General features: G+C 25.8%; 2 protein-coding genes and 1 long non-coding RNA gene across 5 annotated transcripts in view; 2 read left to right on the forward strand and 1 right to left on the reverse strand.

The window, feature by feature from the left end:
- The first annotated feature begins 455 nt into the window (after positions 1–455).
- Positions 456–8,437, forward strand: LOC108001852 (UDP-glucuronosyltransferase 2B20-like). Of its 2 annotated transcripts, none has more exons than XM_062071677.1 (5): positions 456–596; positions 1,050–1,620; positions 1,961–2,306; positions 2,825–3,083; positions 3,252–8,437. In XM_062071677.1, the coding sequence occupies exons 2-5, from the start codon at positions 1,253–1,255 to the stop codon at positions 3,761–3,763; spliced, it is 1,485 nt and encodes a 494-aa protein (XP_061927661.1). In that variant the 5' UTR covers positions 456–596; positions 1,050–1,252; the 3' UTR covers positions 3,764–8,437. The 2 variants fall into 2 exon arrangements, with proteins under 2 accessions (XP_061927661.1, XP_016918599.1); XM_017063110.3 differs by having other exon boundaries at positions 483–596; positions 1,053–1,620.
- LOC108001794 (protein Wnt-1-like) overlaps positions 3,817–23,995 on the reverse strand; it is a 63,867-nt gene continuing 43,688 nt past the window's right edge. For both annotated transcript variants that reach the window (XM_028668708.2, XM_028668710.2), the window contains exons 2-7: positions 20,826–21,006; positions 16,596–16,719; positions 15,534–15,691; positions 10,251–10,428; positions 9,277–9,508; positions 3,817–8,832 (exon numbers count right to left, since the gene is read on the reverse strand). In XM_028668708.2, the coding sequence (XP_028524509.1) occupies positions 8,631–8,832; positions 9,277–9,508; positions 10,251–10,428; positions 15,534–15,691; positions 16,596–16,719; positions 20,826–21,006 (1,075 nt within the window). In that variant the 3' untranslated portion in view covers positions 3,817–8,630. The remainder of the gene's footprint in view (positions 8,833–9,276; positions 9,509–10,250; positions 10,429–15,533; positions 15,692–16,595; positions 16,720–20,825; positions 21,007–23,995) is intronic.
- On the forward strand, positions 18,524–20,069 carry LOC108001799 (uncharacterized). The gene is made up of 3 exons (XR_001766776.3): positions 18,524–18,611; positions 18,932–19,165; positions 19,238–20,069. It is a non-coding gene; the product is annotated as an uncharacterized LOC108001799 (long non-coding RNA).

Consider the following 23,995-nt stretch of genomic DNA (forward strand, 5'->3'; position numbering starts at 1 on the left):
TGATATAAAGAATTTTTTGAAGTTTAAACAAATTATTAATAAATTATTAAAAATTTTTAAATTAAATTATTCGTAATAATTAAATTTTTAATAATTATATTAGTTATTTATTAAAATTATAAAAAAATATATCATGTATATGAAACAAGTAAAAGATTATAATAATTACTTTCAGTTGTAAAAGAAAATTATCAATATCATATAATGTGCAAATAATAAGTAAAAGTGCGCGACAAAATATATTTCATCATTAAAAATATATTCTATTTTAACCTAACCTCTATTTGATATTATACGCATTTTTTTTATCAATATATTATAGTCATTATATACATTATGTTTTGTGTTTTAAAAAGTTATTTAAATTATAATATTAATATTATATGATAAAACAATGTGTCATGTCTAAATAAAGTGTATATTTATTCATATACAAAATGTGAGCAAATATTTTTACTGTTTAATTGGTTTATATGTCCAAGATTTGTTTTAGATCTCTAATCAAAATAACGTTTGTCTACAAAAGTTTATATGTTACGGACTAAGCAATAGTTTACATTTCATGGTGGTTCTGTGTATTAAAGAAACAGTTAGTGGTATGCTATAATTCATTTTTTCTTAGACTGAATCATTCAGTATTTTACGCGTGAAGCTTGAATATCCTATATAAGAAATAGTGTTGTTTATATATATAATTTATAAAAATATATTCGTAAAATTGTACTGTGGATATACATATTTAAAAATAGGATTGTAAAGATTTGTGTATTATAAAAAATAAACGAAACAGTTCCGAAAAGCGAAATGTAAATTGTACATCAATTGTATGTACATAATTGTGTTAACCACATCAATTTAAAAGATATATTTCTAAAGAATAAAATTTCAAATTAGTGCTCTAAAAATTCAAAAAATTAAAAATTTTTTTATATTTCGATAATCGATTAATTAAAATTCTTCTGAATATTCGTATCGGTATTTTAAGATAGGAAGTAATCAGCCGCTTTATCAACATGGGATTTCAGAATAGTTTTTTCTTATTTTTTTAGCAGATGAATGACCCAGTTTCGAAATCATGGTTAATATGGTGATAACCAACTGAAGTTGTTTGAAATTAAAATGAACTATTTCATATACGAAATACGGCTATCTTCCAAGTTTTTTTCTTAACATACCGAAAATATTATTCTTAAATATTAAAACATAGAATACAATTGCGAATTTTATTTATCGATATAATTGTTTGATCAAAATGTCAATAATTATTATATTATGCGTGAATTTTTATCTCATGAACATTGTTCAGAGTTCTACATTAACTACACCCCCGCAATCGGCAGTGGTTGTCGCTTTTGAAGATATCTATGATTTATCTTTATTAGCCAATACTTTATCAGATCAAGGGATTGATACTACATTAATTATACCAGCATCCAACGAAAATGAAGTTTACGAAACTTTAATTGATGTTGAGGTACTAACAGTGAAAGTCGAAATTAAAGAATCAACGTATTCTGAAAAGAAAACGATTCAAATCTGTGAGGCTTTATTAAAAGATGAGCAAATAGCAAAAAAGATACAAGAAATTCAACCTACTTTTACAGTATTTCCTGCACTCAGGTATATTTTATACATATACATATATAAAATATATTTTTTGTTCCTTAATATTTTATTATTTATGATCTTTTGAAGAATTTTCGAAAAATTAAATATTAAATGACTACATAAAATTCATAATTATATTGAATTTTTATAATTTCATATTAATAATAAAAAAAATAGTTATCTTAAAATGAGATGCTTCATATAAATTAATTGAACAATAAAATTTTTAATTCAAAAATTTTTAAATATTATTGTGTTATTTATTTTTCATTTTAATTTTAAGATTAAGATTTGTTATTTTAAAATTAAGAATTTAATTAAAAATTTTTAAAAAATCTATTACATTTTTCAGACATGATGGATGTTTATTACCATGGGCAAAAACTGTTGAATCTATTCCGGTAATATGGACGCGCAATCGAGAAGAAGAGATATATGTATTTGAATGGACTGGTGCTGCTTTATCAATTCAAAATACAGGATTTTGGACTAGGTTATGGACGAATATGTCAAGAAGATCAACATTTTACACAGTTCGAGACGAATATATAATATATGCTCTTCGGATAGTGGGAAAATACTTGCCACACACCAATCTCAATTTAGATAATTTATATGATGATGTTCATCTTATTCTTTGGGGAGCTGATGTTATCTTACGTTCAGATTTTGCACCGCTGACCCAATTGATAGTGGAAGTAAGTAATATAAAAAATATTTTTTATATTTTATTCTTTATTCTAATTCTTTTTTTATTTTAATTTTATTCTTCTTTTTCTAATAAAATATTTTTTAACTTGATTATATGTTTCATATTTAATTAATTTGTTTATTTAATAATTTGATTGTATGTTTCATATTTAATTAATAAAATTATATTTACAATAATTTTAGAAACTTGAAAATTAAAAAATTAAACAATTTTTTTAATATAAAAATTTTTTATCTTAAAATAATCTTTATTTTTAATTATTATATTATATCATGATATGACTTAAAAAAAATTTAAATGATAATATAGTTATTTAAAATATAACAGAGAAACTAAAAGTTCAAATTCAAATTTCAATTCAGTAACTTAATTTCTTTTATTTTTTATTTTTTCTATATGATTTTTTAATAATATCATATAACATTCTTAATAATATCGTATAACATTTTTATCTTTAATTTACGATTAAATATTATAAAAAAAAAATGTTATTTATTATTTTAGGTTGGTTGTCATCATTGTAGAGGCCCACATCCATTGCAAAATGATTTACATAAAGCATTAATTGAGTTTCGATTGGGTACCGTTGTAGTACTTTTGGACGAAAATTATGAAACATTAATTAAAGAGCTTGCATGGAAATTACCACAGGGTAAAGAAGGCCAAGCAGTGGTTTGGAAAAATATGAAATGGCAAAACTTGAATGAGAATTTACCGGAAAATCTTTTTGTCCATCCGAGAATTGATCGGCAAGATTTAATAGGTAGAAAAAAAGTAGAATAAAATTTTATAATCTTCATATTGAATTTTAATAAATTTTTAATTAAACTTTCGAATAATTGCTCTATTCTTTTTTTTAATTTTAAAATTTTTTTTTATCTTTTTTAAATGAAAAATTCTTTTTTTAATACTTTGTATCACATTATTTCAGGTTACGGACGTACAAGAGTAGTATTAAGTCATTGTGCAGATACAGAGCTTTTGGAATCTGCATTTCATGGAAGTCCAGTAATATGTTTTCCTAGAAACTCTTACGAAGTTAAAAATACTGCACGAGCGATCCAATTAGGTTTTGCACGTTCCGTTGAAGAGATTCATACTTTGTCCGGCGAGGAAATAGCCAATACCGTGAATCATATTCATGAAACAATGGATTACCGTGAGAATGCTAGAAAAGTTTCTTTAGCCATTCGTGATAGAATAAATCCTGCTGTAGATAGATTAATCTATTGGCTGCGTTATATGGCCAGAACTAAGGATTGGAATTTGTACTTTTTAATGCCAGTTAATTCAGTAAAAACAATGAATGAGGATCTTCAATTTTTTCTTGGTCTCTTTGTAGGAGTTGTAGTAGGAGCATTTTCTACAATTGGTTGTATGTTAACAAGATATTTAATTATATCTAAAAAAGTGCAAAGATCAAAAGGACGATATACACGATGAAAATGTAAGTGAATCGGAAATGAAAAAAGAAGTGGAACTGATAAAAAGGCTAATTACGATCATTTTTCGCATATGTATTTATATAAATGCACGTAGAGTACAGGTACATACAAATACAAATGGTACGAGCTAGGGTTTATCTCATTGCTAATGAAGAGATGTAACTATTATGAGAATATTTGATTGATAAGAATGATTGATGATTGATTGGAAAAAGCTAGAAAGTACGATAGTAGCATATTATCGTTGACGAGGAGAGAAAAATAAATTACAATTTATCAATACTGCGCTCTGTATGTTGTTTCGTTGCACGAGTGCTCGCTCGTGTGCGTTTATCGCTTAAATCTTTATAAAAGTACGGACGAATCGGTACCTATAATTCATACGATTTTCTCTCTCCCTCTCTTTCTCGCTCGCTCGCTCGCTCGCTCTCTCTTTTAAGGCCATGTTCTTCTAATTAAATCAATTGTTTTATTTATGCCATTTGAACAAAGAATGATTTATTTATGTGACGAATATACAAATTGTTTCATTCTATAAAATTCAATACTAAAGTTATGTTTTCAAATTTATTTTTTTAGATTTCAATCAAATAGATTAATATCAAGCGTTTTTTCATCATGTTTTTTATAATGAAAAAAGAATACATATATGTGTATATAAGTATATGTTTATATAATAATTTATATATAATATATATAATATTGCTATATATTGGCATATATAGCAATGTTTGTATTTCTTGAGTATTTAAAAATGATTGATTAATTTTTTGTAATGTATTATTTTAATTAAATATTCATATTTGAAAATTGTTTATTTATGAATGGATTTGTCTACCAATTATTTCGATATAATCGATATTATATTATATAATTCTTTAAAAATAAATCAAAAAACAAGAAATTTTATAAATTGATTATTTTATTTAAAATATGAAATTATTAAATTTTTAAAATATTTAAATATTTTAATTGAAAGATTTAATTTAAATGAAACATTTTGTATATTTGCATATCGTCGTCGTTAATTCATAATAGTTTCATATTAATTTTGCATTATCTCAATTAATAAAAAAAAGAAAACAATTATTACATAAGTACTTATATATATTATATTTATATATATTAGTACTTATATATATTATATATAAAATATAGAATAAACTGATCTTTGTTCTAAAAAAAATTCATAATCTTTATAAAAAAGAAAAATATGAAGTAAAAATCTGTATATATGTATGTATAATATGTATATGTATATATTCTTCGATATAAAGAATATTTTCTTGATATAAAAAAATAGCAGAAGAGAATAAAAAAAAAAAAGAATTGCCTTGTAAAAGCGAAAAATTATCGAGCAATTATAATTGAGAGATCGTGATATATGATCAATTCGGACTTCGTAATTGACTAGACTGTGATCTATCTAGATCAGCGTAGCTGAAATGCGACGAAAAGGCATCTTCCACTTCGCGCAATGAGATATTACAAAATTGTTATTTCCTAAAAAATATAATAAAAGATACCAATGAATATTGATGATGAATAAAAAATAAAGAAATAAAATAAAGAATAAAAAAAAAAAGTAAGAAGAAAATGACAGATCATAGAAAACACAAGAGCAATCACTCTTTTTTAAAAATTCCAGTTTTATCTTCTTCTCCTATTTAATGCAATTTTCAATGAACCTAATTAACATATTTAAATATAGGTGTTTTAAATACAAATTAATGTATTCATGGAACACCTTTGAAGAGTCATTTGTAGAAATCAACACAAACAAAAAAATTGATATAAAAATATTGATTGATTTATTTATTCAGTTATAAGTAATTAAAATTTGTATTAGATGAAGTTAGAATGAGATATGAAATATGAAAATAAACTATCTCACTCTAGTTCCGTCTCATTTCTAACGCAAATTCAAATCGTTTATAATTTAATAAATAAATCTCAATCAAAATTTTTGTATTTGTTTGATCTCTAGAATCAAATTTTCAAAAATGTTATATAAATATATATATATATGTATACATACAATTAGCGAAAGCAATAATAATAATAATATTATTAAACTTTATCAGATATTAAAGTTTACATACTTTAAGAGATAAATATATTGGAGAAAATAAGAAATTATAGAATTTCGCTTATATTTGATGTCAACTTAATTTTTAACATTTTGTTGTTTTAATTTATAATCTTCCACTAATTATACGTATGCTCTTGTGTATATATGTTTATCTATATACAGTGCGGCAGTTACGATTGTAAAATCTACAAAACAGTAAGAAGATAGTATGTACAGTCAATTGTTTTCGAGTCGAGCGACTCGAGGCGAACTGTCAAAAGCGGATATGTATCACTAAAGCGGCCTATTTTTTCTTGCTACATTTCTCTCCGATCTCACTTTTGTAGTCCACCTCATTTCTTATAACTCGTATTATACACAGTTGACATATCGCAAATCGTGTATATTGAGTTAAGAAAGTATTTAGACGCTTGCAAATATGAAGCATAATGTGCACAGATCATATGAGTTATGCTGAAACTTTTGAAATATGATCCCAAGTTATACAATCTGAATAAATAATAAGCTGCAAGTCGTTATAAAATAAACTTCTTCTTATTAAATTACCTCTTATTATTAAACAGTATCTTTTAATCTTTTAAAATTTGTTTTTATTAAAACATGAAATTTATTATTACTTTAAATTCTACAACATAACATTGATGTATCAAAATCAAAAATTGTTAAATATTGAAAATTATGTTTTAAAATTTTTAATTTTAATAAATTTTATGTTATCGTAAATATTTTCAATATTATGCATCTTATTGTTAATTGTATAATATAATTAATATTATTAAATTTTTCATAATCAGAACAATATTTTAAAAACTTCAGCTTAACTATTTATAGCATTTTGTTTTTACATCTGCAAAAAGTATAAGTATATTTTTACCGCTCATTATAGTTCACTTCATATTTAAGTGAAGACAAGGTGGTTCTACATACTAGAGAGCATTGGTATACAATGAGATACCTACACATTGTGAAGGTCTTTACTTCGAATATAAATAAGACTCTCATGGCATACGCAAATATATGAGCACAAACAAAAAAATAAAAGAAAAGAAAAAATATAAAGAAAGGAAATAGAAAAAAAAGAAATAGAAAAAGAAGAATGGTTGTTGAATATGGCCTCATATCTCGTCTATATTACTCTATTTCATTTTCGTGCTCAGAGGCTCGCTTATTCAACATTATCTTATTCACGCGCAACACATGCATGCTTCATACTATCATCATTCTTTCACTCTTTCATTCTCTCTTTCTCTCTCTCATATCAATAAAAACTGTAAATTATCAACATATTGAGTTTCAGCATGAGATCAGCGTGTCGCGAATACTTTTAATTGTTTTCAAATAAAAAATTGATTGAAAAAAAAAAGATTTTTGTCCGAAAGATTTAATATCGATTATGTAAATGGTAGTACAATAGGAATACTATTATGTATTTAACATTATGTCTTTATACAGAATCCAGCTGAATAAGCAGACATGTATAAGCAGATAGAATATTCTTTATGAAAAAAATAAGAAGAAAAAAAATAAAATCAAATTAATTCTAAAATTTACTTTTTTCTAAAAATTAAATGAAATAAATAAAATTAATTCTTTATTTTTTGCTTTTTTTTATATGTAGAATAATTTTCTATTAATAATTCATTCAATCTAGAAATTAATCAATATTATTTGTGCTCGAAAAATTTTCAAATTTTTTTCAAAAATGAAACTTTAAAAAAATTTTGTTTTTCGTTTTTTTTTTCTTATTTTATCCTATGCTCATTTCACATGTTTGCCTGGATCCTATATGATCGAAGCCAATTCCCATAACATTTTTAAATATTCTTTGAAATTGAAGTGATTTCCATATTTTATTCTCAATATATTAACATTTACATAAATAATGATGCACCCGAGAGCCAGACTAGTATAATAAGCCACGTTAATGCATCTTTACAAATATCTTGTACTTACTGTCGCAATGCTAATACTGAGACGATTCCAGTTTTCTGACAAAAATTTTTTAATTGAGATTTCACTTTATAGGATATTCCATTTTTTATTATTACCTTGAATATCTCCATCAAATGTGATTAACAATGTATCATAGAGAAAAATCATTAGTTTTAAATTTATTATTATCAAGATTATCAATTCTTTTAACATTATTTAAAGTTAAATAAAATGTATTACAAAACACATTAAGATTATTTATTGTTTCATGAGATTATTCTTAAGATTATTTAATTTTTTATATATTTTATATTTATTTTTATCATCAAAAATAACAAGAGATATTAAAGGTGATCAATGATATTGTTCTGTAAATTCCAAAATACATATAGATATATTCTTTTAACCATCCGGTATGCACCCAAAATCGATGATTGCTGAAACGCGGTGGACTTACGACACTCTGACTGTCAGGTACAAAATGCACAATAACGAAAACGTGTCACACTTCGTAGCCTCTCGCGGCGGTTTTCTCTACTCGTCTCGCAACTATTTTCCATATCAGAAGCCAGATTAGCTTCGATAAGTTAACTTAAACGGAGAAAATATAAAATACAAAAAAAAAAAAAAAAATTAGAAAAAGAAAAATACAGAGATGGTAGATGTACAGTCTCTACCTTGATTCCATCGCGGCCATGAGAATGGACCATCGTGTATCGAGGGATCATAGACGTTACCTCGACGCGGGGTCATTAAGCACCTTTCGGTAGGTAGGCCGATCGGAATGTAATTTTATCGCTCTTTTTTCTTTTTCTTTTTTTTTTTTTGTTTTCTTCACCGCCTAATTGCACACGTGCTCCTCTCGTTTGTGTCGACACAGCTCGCACTTCACGTGACAACACCAGACAAATCGACAGTTGCATTTTTCTGTCACATCTCGGACTCTCGTTTGATAACCCCGACCGCAGCATAATAATCGACATCCGTCCAATCCAAGAGACGTTCGATTGCATATCCTTCCTCTTGTCCCGGGAATACCGAGCCTGGAATTAAATATAAAAATATGTTACAAAAAAAAAATCAAATGTCTATTGGAGAAATTTGTTGAATCAGAGAATTGTAATTTTGTTATATAAAATAACTTTTTTTATTGGATGGGCATATAAAGATTAGATATAAATTAATAGTTATTTAAATTTCTATCTATATTAATATCCTCTATAACTGCAACCAAAAATATAAAAACGAATTTGAATGAGATAAAATAATAATCTAAATGAATATTGTAGTGAAATTTATCTCTGAATATTTACATTCACTAAATAATAATTAAATCAATCATAATAATTAATTAATAATTATAAATAGGCATTTTTAAAAGTTATCAACAATTTCTTTAATAGCTAATTTTATATATATAGAAATTTCATCAAAATAATAAAACTCTATAGTTTGAACAAAAAATTTCTAAAATAAAATTTTCTCACGTTATATTTTTTTCGCAATAATCAGGACTATCTTCAAGATATACTAAATCCGTTTTATTAGGTCGTTTGAGATCTGGACGGGCAGGCCTCAATCTCGCTGGTCTTCTTCCACCACGTTGTGCCAATCGTACCAAAGCTGCGCCTTCGTGTAATGCGGCTAATGCTGCACCAGCTACCCTAAATGCTGGTAATTTTCTCCAACAAACACGTACGCTGCATGAGCCAGACATTCCTTGGACAATAAAACAATAAAGTTTAGAAAAGCAAAAGAAAATAATTATAAAAATAATGTAATATAAAAAGAATGATATGATCTAAGTATTTAGAATTTTCTTTTGTCTTATGATTTTTAATAACAGAATACATAAAAGGATGCAAGATAAAATAAAATATAAAGTTTTTAACGTATAAAATTATTTCTAAGAATTAAAATATATTTTTATCAAAATAATGTTATTGAAAATAATAGCAAAAGGATCCAAATTAGATATATAAAACAAGATTTAATAACATTTTTTAATTTAATCTAAAAATTTCCATTCATTTTTATAAATTTAAGAATATATTATCTATCTCGTTACAGTTTCGTAATTTAAACAAATATTTTATATTATTCTATGTCATATGATATTTTTATATCTTTTAAACTAATGTAATCTTTTCATACCAAATCAAATAACAAGATATTTTCGGAAGAAAATATATACAAGCAAGGAAATATACTATAAGTTCCACAAGCCTACTAAAACGAACATCACATTTTACCTTTTCATGGCATATTTGGATGCTGAAACAAGTCTCGAGAGAGATTCTTCTACCCATGGATCCATGCATACATGAATGCAACGAGCCAACAGTCAAGCAAGGAAAGGGAAAACAAGGGATTGGTGAAATTCTAAGTCGTTAAAGCGTGAGGAATGAAAAATAAGAGCGTAGATAGAGGGTTTTATCTGTAGAACGCGTTAATGGCTTACCGTGACACTTGCATACGCGTTGCATTCTTGAGCGGACTGCACGCCTGCCAGCTTCACTATCGTGCTTCCTCATTAGCTGGCCAGCCAGCCCTTTCGGTCCATGCAGCACACCCTCTTTTACAGGTTCTTCGCCACTGTCTGACCATTCTCGCGAGAACTTCTCTCCAAAATGAATATCCTGAACAAGAAAAAATATTTTTAAATGAAAATTTGATTTTTTTGTTATAAATTAAATCTGTAATACTATAAATTATTATGTAATGTATGATATTTCTAGCATATTTTTATGAAAATAATAACTATTTTTTGATAATATTTTAAATAAAAATTCGTGATGTGATAATTAAATACAATATTATTTCTCTTGTTTTTAAAAATAAAGTTTGATTTTGAATTTTTATTATTATAATTTATTAGAAATTACAAGATATATCCTCTTGATATATTTATTATTTCCTCATTATCAAATTTAATAAATTTGAAATATGTTAAAGTTTTGCATTATTATTAATCTAACAGATATTTAATATTCAATTTTTTTCTAAACTGATAATTTTTTGATCTTCCAATATCTTTTATAGAAATAATCGAAAAAATTATTTTTAAATACATTTGCAAAAATTGTATATATCTCACAATCTATTGAAAAATTACTTATTATTATTGTATTATATATTATGCAGTATAAGATGATAAGTTAAAATAGTGATAGATTAACAATAAATTAAAATTAATTTATTATTTTTAAAAATTAATTATTTATTTTTTCAAACTCTTTAATGTTGTTAAATAGCATAAAGAATTCTTATTAATAATCAATATTTTCATTAAAGAGATTAAATATAAACCATTTAAATTTATTATTCGCTTATTCATTTAGGCGGGAAAAGAAGATTCATCATAGAAAAATAATTCTATACTATTTTATATGATAAATTAAACAAATTGCCGCCATAATAAATATAATAATAGTTTAATATAAAAATTTATGTATATTTTTTTATTAAAACTATTAATATATCTTCTTACTATATTCATCGCATATATAAGATAACCCCACTTAGTGAATAATACATGAATATTCTTTTTCTAAATTCAAAATCGGAAATGAATCAAATAATCTTTGCAAATTTATTAATATAACAAATCATGATTACCTGCTTTGATAATCTTTTTTTTGTATGATTCAAATGAAATCACAGACATTACACTTCTTTTTTCTATTTCGATCAAAATTTTAGAAGGTAAGAATTCCAACAGAAAGCGCCATCTAATGGCGACTTATCGACGAGAGGTATAACGGTAGCTACAATATTCTTTAGCCAAGCTCGGGATATGACAAAGTCGGCAAACATCATTATTTAGAAAATCTGTCAATGAGTTGGAGTGTAGACGAAATATCCCACGGGGTATGATGCCGCGTCGACTCGTTAAGGAATCCATGTCCGGAACTTGGTTAAAGGCTAGAGGCCGCATAAGTGGACGAGTAGGTAATCCCGAAGGTAAAAGCAGCGCCACTTTTCCGACACTTTTCGCTCCTCTTCCTGCCACGTGAGTTACTCGAGAGCACGTGTCTCCCACCTTCCGTCTTTTCTTTTTTCTTCTTTTTTGTTCCTGATCATCTGTCTAGCCCGCCTTTTTTTCTCGCTGCGCGCTAGTCTTTTCTCTGTTGTCTTTTCTCACGCTTTCCAGTCTTTGTTCATTTTTCTCTTCCTTTCTATTTTGTTTCTTGCTTGTAATTATTCTTATTTTCCTGTGCCTGATTTTCTTGCTATTTTTTTATTTTTATTTTTTTTTTCTTTATTTTCTTTATTCTTTTTTCTATTTTGTCTATTTTATTTTTTACATTTTTTGTTCTTTTATCGTTTTTGTTTGCGAATTTTTTATTATTTTTTATGTATATATCTTTTAAAATAGAGGATTTTTTCTTTTTACTAATTTAAGTTTTACTTTAATTTTAATTTTTAAATTTGTTAATAATTGTCTTTTTCTTTCGATGTTTCATTAATTTTTGTTTGATATCCCTTCATTGATCTGTTTTATACATATTTTCTTTTCATTTTTTCATTTATTTTGCTCATATCTCAAATAATCAATGTCTTTTCTTTCTTATTAATTCTATTATATGATTCTTTAAACTTTCCTTGTTTTCATTTTCCTTTATTCTTTTCTTCAATATTCTATATATCATTTCATTTGTCTTTCACTTATAATCTTTAAAAACTTTCTTACTGCCTTTTGCTTCCCTTATTTATTTTCTTTTTCAATCTTTTCTTACACCATCCTTTCATCAATTTTTTTATTATCCACGATTTATCCTCGAGCTTCGTCTCCAATTGCCCTTTACTTCTCCCATCTTCTCATCCCTCTCTATCTACCATCATTATATCTATCTCTTACTCTCTTGCTCTTCTTTCTCATTGTAGGTATTTATGTTCTTGTGTGCATCACTCACATGCAAGTTACGTGACCGATATGTCGGGCTGTGTGCGGGGACAGGAGGTGGCGGGTTGTTGCAACTTAACAAGCTTAGCCCCCTTAATCCCCTTGTAAGCTAGCAATGTCTACAAGGGGTCAGCCGTACGCATGAAATGCATCCGTTTACAGGACGAGCTTTGTCTTCGTTCCAGGGTTAAGGTTTACGTCGACTGACCGTGGAGAGATCGAGACGACAAATTGGGGATGCCCGTGTGGGGCAGTGCTTCCCCCGTGTACTTACAAGGGAAGTCTCTCTTCTGAAGGGTCAACAAGAGTGAAGTATTATTTTTTGTTTTATTTTGTATTTTCATTTTTTTTTATTTTTCCTATTTTAGATTTTTATAATTATAATTTTATCTATATTATTTTATTCACAACTTTTGAGTTCTTTCAATTAATATATCAAGTATTGATTAACAAAAATGAAAATTTTATTTTTGTTTTATTTCATATTTTTGTTTTATTATTTTATATGCATTTCTTTATATTATTATGTATTATTTTATTTTATATTTTATTTTATCAAAAATTATTTGAAATTCAAATAATATTTCAAAAAATATATTAATGTATGATGTATAAAAATAATTAGCTTTAAAATATTTCTTTTTTATTAAAAAAGTGTAGTTCAATTATCTATATTTTTTATTTTTTAAGATCTATAATTTCTTGACTAATATTTTTTTATTTTTTATAGTAAAAATTTGCATAATAAATTAATTCAAATTTCTTTGTATTAAATTTATATTTTTACAATAATTACATATCTTTTATAAAATAATAATATTCCATTTGTCACATATGGAAAATTTTTTAAAAGGATTATTTCTCAAACATAAAAAAAGGATAATAATTTTAAAAATCTTTGAAAAAAAATATAGATCTATATTTTTTATTCAGATTTTTTTAACAATATATTCATTATATACCTATTACCTAATATTATATAATTGTATAATATTTATATACTATCACATTACATTATATAATAGGATACTATACTAATATTTAAACAATAATGTATATAATTAAATCATGAAATTATAAATAATTTTATAATTAAATTATTTGGAAAAATTATAAATTTTATCAGTTTTAATGTATTTTTCCAAAATCTAATGATTTATTTAAAAGAGATTTATTTTAAAAAATGATTTATTTAATAAAATTATTCAATTTTATAACATTTTTAACGAACATTGTATTTTCTAGAATTCATTCATTCAAAAAGAGATTAATCTACTAATCTTATAAGAAGTTAACGATTATCGATTTTAATATATAAAAAAAGCCAACAGTTTGTTTCCTGCATCGATAAGGAGTTTGTTCCCTAAATCGTTACTAAAAACATGAAGAAAAAATATTATTACATACATATTTCGTGCCTGTTCTCCTCAATCCTGAAAGAGTGGCAAATTTTAATTGTCGTTTATTTCGGTATGGAATTTTATTAAGTTCTACGCCATCTATTTCGATTGATTTACAATCAATAATAGTAAGAATCAAAAAATAATAAGAATAAAATTAAACCAACAACAAGTTTCATGTTTTCATGAAATTGAAAACTTCGCCTTAAGCTAAGCCACTAACCAATGGGTAATTCCACTGGCTGGCATGAGTTCCCTCGCTTAATTAACGAACGTTGCGTAAGAACGAATTCGTTAAAGCGAATAGAAATTAATTAAATTGGCCTTTCGAGCCGTGAAATTAAAGTGTAAAAGTATTTTCATGTATTTGTAATTTTTTTTACACACACACATATATATATATATATATATATATATTATGATATATATACGAATGTATGTATATTATGGTATGTTGATAATACAATCGATTAAAGAATGAATCATTATGAAAAGTTAACTGGAAAAGGAAAAAATCTTTTCATTTTACTTAATTGTCGATTTTTAGACAAATCAAGTTTGAAAATTATTTAAGTACATACGAAATTGATTAATTTTATTAATTTTTTATTATTAAAATATATGTTTATAGTATGTTTATAGTAAAAGTTTAAAATATAAGTATATGTTTATGCAAATTTAAAATTTTATAAATTATATTATGAAAATATAATTAAAATAAAAACCTGTCTTGCTTTAAATATCATAATTGCATTGGATATTTTTTGCATTATCATGTGCATTTTGTAAATTTTTGTTATAAAATGTTTTATAAGAAATAAATTATGAAATAAATACTTTCGATTATCATTTTCTTATATTTCACGTTTAAAATAAAAAATTCTATAAGTTATCGAATTGCAAATGTACTTCTGATATAAATGGGACGATATTTAAAAGGCAAAATAGATCTTTATTTCAGTTTTCTGTAATTGTGTATAAAATTTTAAATTTGCACATATATACTCAGTCTAATAATCTAATTAATTAAAAAAAAAACAAAACGACATAAATAATGTAATTTCTTATTGAATTTTTTCTATGTTTTTATATTATATTTTTATATTGAATCATTAAAAAAAAGAAACATTTAATTGTTCAAATAACACTTAATTATTTGTTATAAACAAACTATAAATATATAATAATTAAAAAAATAAAAATAAACATTCTTCTATCTCTAAAAAATGAAAATAATCTTCTTTAAAGTTTCATTTTATTGAAAGTTAATTTTTCATGTATTATATAAATGTTGAATTTACTTAAGAATACCAGTGAAACTACTTAACATTCTAAAAAATAAAAAGACATAAGTTTGGGAATTAAAAAACAAAGTGAATTGCATTTATATTTATGGTTATCTTTCAAAAGAAAATAGAATACAAATAGGGGAAATTACCTCGCTACAGCCGCCCCATTGCCAATTATTCGGATGGCGTGTTCTGACCCGGTTGTCGCACGAGCAATCGGTGAGTTCGCCCCTGGAACAAGCTCTGGTGACGCTATAAGCAACCCCTGCCGCCGATATTGCATATACAAATGCTGCTTCGCGACTGTCTGCAAAGATGCATTGGAATTTCTTTGTTACAATGCAACTTTTTCCATTTTTGAAACTTATTCTAAGTAATTTCGTTCTAATAAAAAAAGAAAATTGCATTTGAGTTGTCAAAGATTCTAATTATTATGATTTATAATTACAGAGATAAAATTATTTCTAGATAAAAAAAATAGATATCTTAATTGCTTCAATTTCCAAAATTGATCATTCTATCTAAAGGATAATACGCCTGGATAATTAATAAATATTTGTTTAATTAATTTGTTTAATTTGATTTGTCAATATTAATATCCTATATATATATATATATATATATATATGTTCATAACTTATAAAGTCTATATCAATATTTGTGTTGTGTATATAGGATATTAATATGTTTATAGAATAAATACAAAAATTAATATAAAAAAGTTTTGATTTAAGTTTTGATTAAGTTATAAGTAACTGAAATTTATGTTAAATAAAGTAACAATATGATAGAAACAGAACAATTGTTTATAATATACTTATTTATATATAATATACTTAATAAATATTTTTCATTATAACAATGCACAATGATAACAATTATATTATGATAATTATAAAATAAAAAATAAATAACTTAATTTAATAAATTAATAAAAAATTAAAAATAAATATACATATTACTTACATATTATTATATTTTTCTAATTCGTATTATGGCTTTACATTGCATCTATTTGCATATATTTACTATTATATTTACTATTTTTTGTTTTCAAAAATTCATTATCAAATTGAATTTCTATATTAATTTATCATTGATATCTATAAGACATCCATTATCATGTCATCTTTGCACTCCGAACTTTCATCTTATCAAGAATTTCCATCATGTCTAAGCTTTATTCTCTTCAAGATTGAGCTTTTACTTACTGACTAGCATCACGCCGCCAAAAATATTATCCGGATTTTCCGAGGTGATGGAGCAGTTCCATCTTGCCGATCTGAACTGATGCTGACACTCCTCAATCGCCAATCTCGCGCCAGCACTTACTGCCTGTAAATAAAAACCATGAAAGCTACGAATAGAAAAGTAAAATAGTAATGTGAATATGTTTTTATATGTATATATATGTATATATGTACTTTCCATTGATTGATTGAGTGACATGCAAGAAACGGATGTACAAATAACTTGTCTGATATTAGCTTCTGATTAGATTCGTTTAATATTGAGTCTAATATAACGAAACCGATATTAGTGAATAACATATTAATATATAATAGGATCTATTGATCTATTGGCGTGTAATTATAATGGCAGATAGTTGAAATTGATACGATCTTGATCACTGTAATTAATACTGATTAGTTGTTTTTAATATTAATGTTGGATTTATTGAAGATTTGAGTATTTTAGAGTAATTTATGATTTTTGTAAAAATTATATACATGGAAAATTAGAGTAAAATTAAATTGGAAAGTTTCTGATAATTTTGATATTAAAAAGTTGATATTAAAGATAATTTTTTTAAAATTCTAATTATTCTATTCTTTATAAAAGCATTTAAACAAATTGTTTCTAAATACAATTAAAAATTAATTGTTTTTATATTATAAATTTCGTCAATTTATTTATTTAAAAATTATGTATTTATCTAAAATAAAATGCATTCATATATTAAAATCAATGTAAAAATATGTACAAAAAAATATATATATAGAATTCAAACACAAATTTCATAAATATAAATATAATTATAATAATGATTATAAACTTCGATTATAAACGATTTATAACTTCAAATTACGAAATTATACTAATGACGTCAATCATAATTCGCAATAAATATGAATTAAATTTTTCTCAAGCTTCAATATTACCTTTAATTACAATTTACAAAATAACAATATATGTATATATATATATATATTGTTATAAAATTATTATATAAAATAGATTTTTACACATTCATACATCACAATTTCATTCCCATACTTCAAAACACTTGTAATTTAAGTTAACAAAACATCGATTCTTTATAACAGTAATAAAGATTTTAACAATTTTAACAAAAAGAAAGAACAAAACGTAGAGTCACAGTCGACATTTCGATACGAAACAAATCGAGAATGATTCGACATATATCTGGTTAATCATGCGGGGATTAAACGTCCATCGCGGTATCGTTATGAATATTCATACGGAACCCTTTTGTCGGTAACCAGAACTCGGAAAAGCAAGACGACGGTCGGCGGCATTCAAAGAGATATATCGAGCCTTGCGTTTACCTAGGCACCGGCTTCTAGACGATCCCGACCCCTGCCCTTCCCCACCACGACAAGATTTGTGCATTAGGCAGAGGTAAATGCGATTTTGGGCAACTAGTCGTCTCGTTTTTTTACCGCTCACCATATAAGCATGGTGGATACTATTACTAAATCGCGATAAAATAATTTCAATTTTTAGTTGGTACTACTACAACAATATTATATGTTGGTACTTGATTAGTTTCTTATGATCGATACTTTTTATGATTGATGCATATCATAATTAATATATTAATTAATATCGATAAATTTGTTTAAAAATTAACTATTTATAAATTTTTAATTAAATTAGATTTTAAATATTATAAATTTAAACATATTTATTTTATAAATTGATGGAACATGAAAGTCGAATCCTATATAAGATATTCATAAAACAATGAAAAATATATTATAATGATTTAAAAGTATAAAAGAATAAATTCCTCGATCTTCTTATATTTTTTTTAAATATATTATATTCTTTTCTCTTTAATAAAAATAATTATCCCTATATTAATTTCAATTTTTATCGCAGATGGCGTTGAAATGTCATTTCGAAGCAGTATGATCAAATAGACAACATAATAGATTTATGATATTCAAATAAGTAGATGATATGAAATTATGCTACAAATCGTAAGACAAACTTATAGTATATAATATATAATATATTTATATATAAATTTCATCGTGCTCAAAGATTGTTTTAGAGTAAAATACGATTAAATTCATTTTTTCATTTTCTGTGAAAAATTAATGCAAAGTTGACATAACCTTCTATTCTTTGTACTATAAAGTCGATCTCAAATATAAAATTTAATTTTAATAGATATTGTTGAATTTTATTGTTTTTTTAATTATACTATGAATTTTGTGTTGTGAACTAATATCGATTATGATAATAATGCGATTGTGTTAAAATGTTTTTTAATAAAATATTTTTTTCTTGTTTTTAGTGAATTTTTGACTTTAATATCGACTTTCAATGGAGGTAGAATTAAATAATATAAAATAATATGAGGAGAAAGTTGGAGGAAATGATTGGAATAAGATTTGATGATGTTGGTTGGAATTTTTAAAACTGTGTTTCGGATTGTACCACTTGAAAGTAATGCATAATTAAGAGACTTTAATCGAAAATTTTAAAAGACTTGTAATTTTAAAAAATCTATTTCACATACACACACAAGGTATGTTTATAAATTTTTTTAAAAAATTAAATTATGAAAAATTTATTTATTTCATATTTATATGTTTTGCAGATAAATATAATATATTTTTAAAAAATTTATATCAAAAAAGTCTGTACTTTCAAAAAAGTTTCAAGCATAAATCTGAAATACACATATAAGATGGAATCTAATATTATTACTATAATTATTTTTCTTAATTAACAGATCAAAATTTTGTATTATCAAAGATGATATGATTTCGAGTGACTTTAAGTAATATTTAAGTAACATCTAAGTAATATGTTTTATATTAATTTAAAAATTAAATTTGTTAAAGTTTATAAGATTATAAAATTTGTTAAATTTAATTTTTTATTTACAATTAAATATTATAAATTTATTTCGGTATTTGTTAATTGATAATTAAAAAAAAAAATAAAAAACGAAAAAAATCAAATTACTATAAGAATCTTTCGAAATTATATTATCAGTAAAAAAAAATTTTATTAATCTAATAAATATTAGTAAAGTAATTGAAATAATTATAATATGTACCATTTAGGATAGTTGGGAACTATATAATTCACCTTATATGTTATAGATATTTTGTCATTTTAAACTAATTTATGAAGTTTCACATGGATCCAAAGCTCGATGCGAGATCACAGAATTCGCGACTTCATTTCCCGACTGCGAGCCGTCTCGAAAGGAGGTCGTGTAGGGTTCACTGAAGACCCTGACTGTTCCAGAGCTCGAGTATTAAATATTGCAGGCGCGGCAAACGAAAGCTACAACTTGACCGCTGCATTCCGGGAGTTCTTTAGAATCGCGCGAATTCACCAGTGCACTCGCGTCATTTTACACGGACGTTTAATTTCCCCTTCACGATCCATGATTATTTTTTAACCCTCTGTAATGTCGTGTGAGTTGAAAATTTACACGTATTCCATATGTGTATTTTTTTTAATTTTTGCTATCTAATATATATTTTGAAGTAATAGGAATTTTTCAGTTAAAATTTTAAATGAATTAAGATTTTTATTTTTTATAATTTTTTATAAGATTTGAAAATTTACGTATCTCATAGGTTTTCTTCAATTTTATTTTTTAACATCTATTTTAAATTTGTAGAAATTTTCTAAATTTTAAATAAAAGAGAGAAAAAAAACGAAAAAAATAAAATAAAATTAACATATAAAAATTTTTGAATTTTTGAAAATAAAATTAAAAAAAAATACAAAAATTTTTTATTTGTTTCTTATACGAAAATCGGTACTCTGTTTCGAGCAACATTTTTTAAACAAAAATAAAAATGAAGAAAAGAAAAACTTACCATTTATCTCGATTTAAAAATACAACAATTTCAAACATTCTACTTATCCAAAAATTCTACAACAGACAATACATTTTTCTTAATAGAAAAAAAAAAATGGCAAGAAAATAGTAAAAAAAAAGGAAAAAGAATGTTACGAAATAACCATTCGACCTGTTTAAAAATCAACAGAAGAGTAAAGATGCGTAAGAAATGTCATAAATGTTGGACCAACAAGCCTTTTTGGACGGCCAGCGAGTCGAATTAGCCGCGTGCTTCCCCACCCATTAATCCGAATAGCGAGAAAGAGAGGTTGGTCCTCTCCCTCACCAGAGGGAGGTAACGACGCCAACGATAAATAAGTACCTGCAGGACTGGCGGAGAGCGGGAGCATATCGCCTGCTGTTTCGCAGTCAGGTGCGTGCTTTTGCAGTTCTTTTCGGCGCTCGCTGGCCCAATCACACCCGCACCAATGATCTGCGCTTGGCCATCGCCACCACTTCCAGGGCTCAATCCACTGTTCAATCGCGGCTCCACACCCAAATACCTGAAACAATCCAGGAAGCAACGATCCGTTATTATATCAAAGATTACCTGATCGTTTTTATGAAATCCTATCTATTTTTTTTTTCTTTTTTTGTTATAGATATAAAATGGATATAAAAAAATAAAAGATTTAAAGAATGATTCTGAAAGTTATAAAAAAACTCTCATGTGAAAATTTTCATTAAAATTTATTTTTTATGTTATGAGCAATTTTAATTTCGTATTAGATATAGTGATGACAAACGTTTCTATTTCATCTAATACAAAATTGCTTATAATTTAATAAGCGTTGTTCGACATTTTCATATACCAACTTTCGTGTTAGTTTTACTTTTCACATTTTCTACCTATTTCGTTTTAACAATCTGTATATCTTCCTCGATATTTCTTCGAATTTTTTTCAAAATTTTTGGTATTCTCTCTCGAAGATAAATTTGAAAAGTTTATTGAGAGCTTAGAAAATGATTATTGGAATTTATTTTTTTTTCTAAAAACTTTAACAATCAAATATTTTATTAGCTTCATACACTCTTCTGCTTGCATCGATAGATACTTATTTTTGAATATCTAAAAAAATTTCATATTAAATTTGATATCGTTCTTATATCGCTCTTGATCTATGGAATCTCTCTTCCCTCTTATGCTACATCAAGAATTACTTGCCAACCCTATATTTTCATGAAGCATAGAGAGGACAGCTCCTCGGTAGCCTCGCTCCTGCCGAGGCTACTCACAAAGGAACTCTCGCCGTGACGAACCACCTATAATTAGACCAGGTATTCGAGTGAAAATTATAGAGGGGAAAAGGACGAAGGGCAATAGCTAGGGTAACCCATGCTCGACAATATATGTGTAAAAGCATCCACAACAAGAATCGACAATAGAAATCGCTCGTACGATAAAGTAAAATAGGAAATCTTAAGACACGAGCTTACAATTAATTAGCACATCCATTGTAGATGATGAGAATGTACATTGACATTTATACTTACTTGAAATAAGTTAGATTAGATTATAACACTAACTTGTGTATGTGTAATATAAATTAAAAATAACGTGAAATGTGAAAAAAAAATTCACAATAATTTAGATTCACGTATCATTTTCTATTATATACACATTTATATATACAGTAAGAATCATTGTTAAAATATTAAAATATTAATAACTAATTAATGATCAATAATTGTTCATTAATTAATAAGAAAATACATTTCGTTGATCAACAAAAGTTTCGAAAGAGTAAGAGCATGAAATGGATTTAACGACAGGTGAAAAGTTAATGAATTATTTTTCTTACGAGGGTTGCTCTTACGAGGGATGGAGAAGAGATATTTTGGCGCATCCACATCAAAGTATAGGTTTTTGTACGAGGGTACTTATTATGAGCGACTGGCATTAAATAAATTCGATAATTGAACCGGATGCTCGACCACGTTTGATTTCCTAGTGGCCACGACCACCCGTAAATTAATGGAGCTTTACGAGGAATTAAATTTGACACGCTTTCACCAAGATATATACCATGTATACACGCCTCTTATAGTTCTTATATTGCGCTTTCACTAAAGTGTCGTGAATTTTCGATGAAAAATAGTCCTGGAATGAGATTTTAACCCTTTGTATTTTTATTTTTTACAAAGAAAAATTTAATGTAAATATTTCTCCTTTAATCTCTCTTCTTTATATTATTTTTTATATATTTATTATATAAATTCTAATATTATTTTATATAGTAGATAGAGAATAATAATAAATTGATATATATAAAAAATATATAAATTTTTACATAAAGTAAAAAATAAAAATGGATCTTTGGTAATAAATATTTATATGGAAAACTATTTGTCAATTCATAATATTTTAACTGTAGTGAATTTTTAATTTTTGATAAATTCCATATTGCTCAGATATGAAATACGGTTATCAAACTAAATATAAAATGAAAAACATAAAGAAAATTTTTATTACATCAAATATATCTTTTTGCATCTAATTTTAAAAAATATTAAAGTTAAGAAGTTTTCTAATTATGCCATCTGTTTGCATCAATCTAATGAAAGGCAAGAAAATGTAGTTCAGAAGAAAGAAAAAAAGAGAAAAAGTCGATAGGATTTTAGATATGTTCCTCCACTTCACGCTAATCGACATCGTGATCTTAAAAAGAAAAGAAAAAGTAAAAAAAATAAAAAGAGGCCGCGTCATTTTCTATTATTTTTCGAAGCTGGCCCCTCTGGAGCATAGGTAGCGGTCGTTTAGGCGGTAAATCTTAATGAGAATCGAGGGTGTGGCCTTGGCCGGGGCAGGGAACGATGATTGCAACCCCGTGGGCAACGTTTAAGGGAACAAGGCGTCGCGTCAACTTCCACACGTACGACACACGCCCAGGGAGTGACCAATTCTCGTGCGGACGCACCTTCAAGCTTCCTTAATGCGAGTTTGAGAAGATTTTAATCTATCCACGAACTTGATTATTCCCGAAGTGTCTGGCTACTCAAAATTATAGATGCGAACGTAAAGATAGGTCGATTATGCCATTCTTTGGATAATTCATCTCTTAAGTTAACTTCTTTCTTTTGATACTTTTGTACGATTTTTGATATCTTATAATGATCCTTTTTATCTTATAATATATTGCGAATAATGGAAGAAACAAGTGACAAATTTGAATTAAAATTAAAAATTTTATTTCATTTCAAAATTATAATATTATTAAAATAATTTAATTTATTAAAAATCATGAAATATCTCTTTCAAATAATCCTTTTAATTTTTAAAATTTTTTAATCAATTATTTTGCAATCGATCAGCAAACCTCTTTCTATTCACTACCAATATTAATTTCCTTTAAACTCTCTAAGAAACCGCAATATAAATCAAAATACTACGCCACTCACCACAAAACTCTTTTTCTGATCACCATCGTATCTTTCGCCAACAATTTCAATCTCCCGCGCGGAAATCACATGAGTCATCCAACGAGACCGACA

This window comes from Apis cerana, linkage group LG1 (genome assembly GCF_029169275.1).
Source record: "Apis cerana isolate GH-2021 linkage group LG1, AcerK_1.0, whole genome shotgun sequence".
NCBI classification, from domain to species: domain Eukaryota; kingdom Metazoa; phylum Arthropoda; class Insecta; order Hymenoptera; family Apidae; genus Apis; species Apis cerana.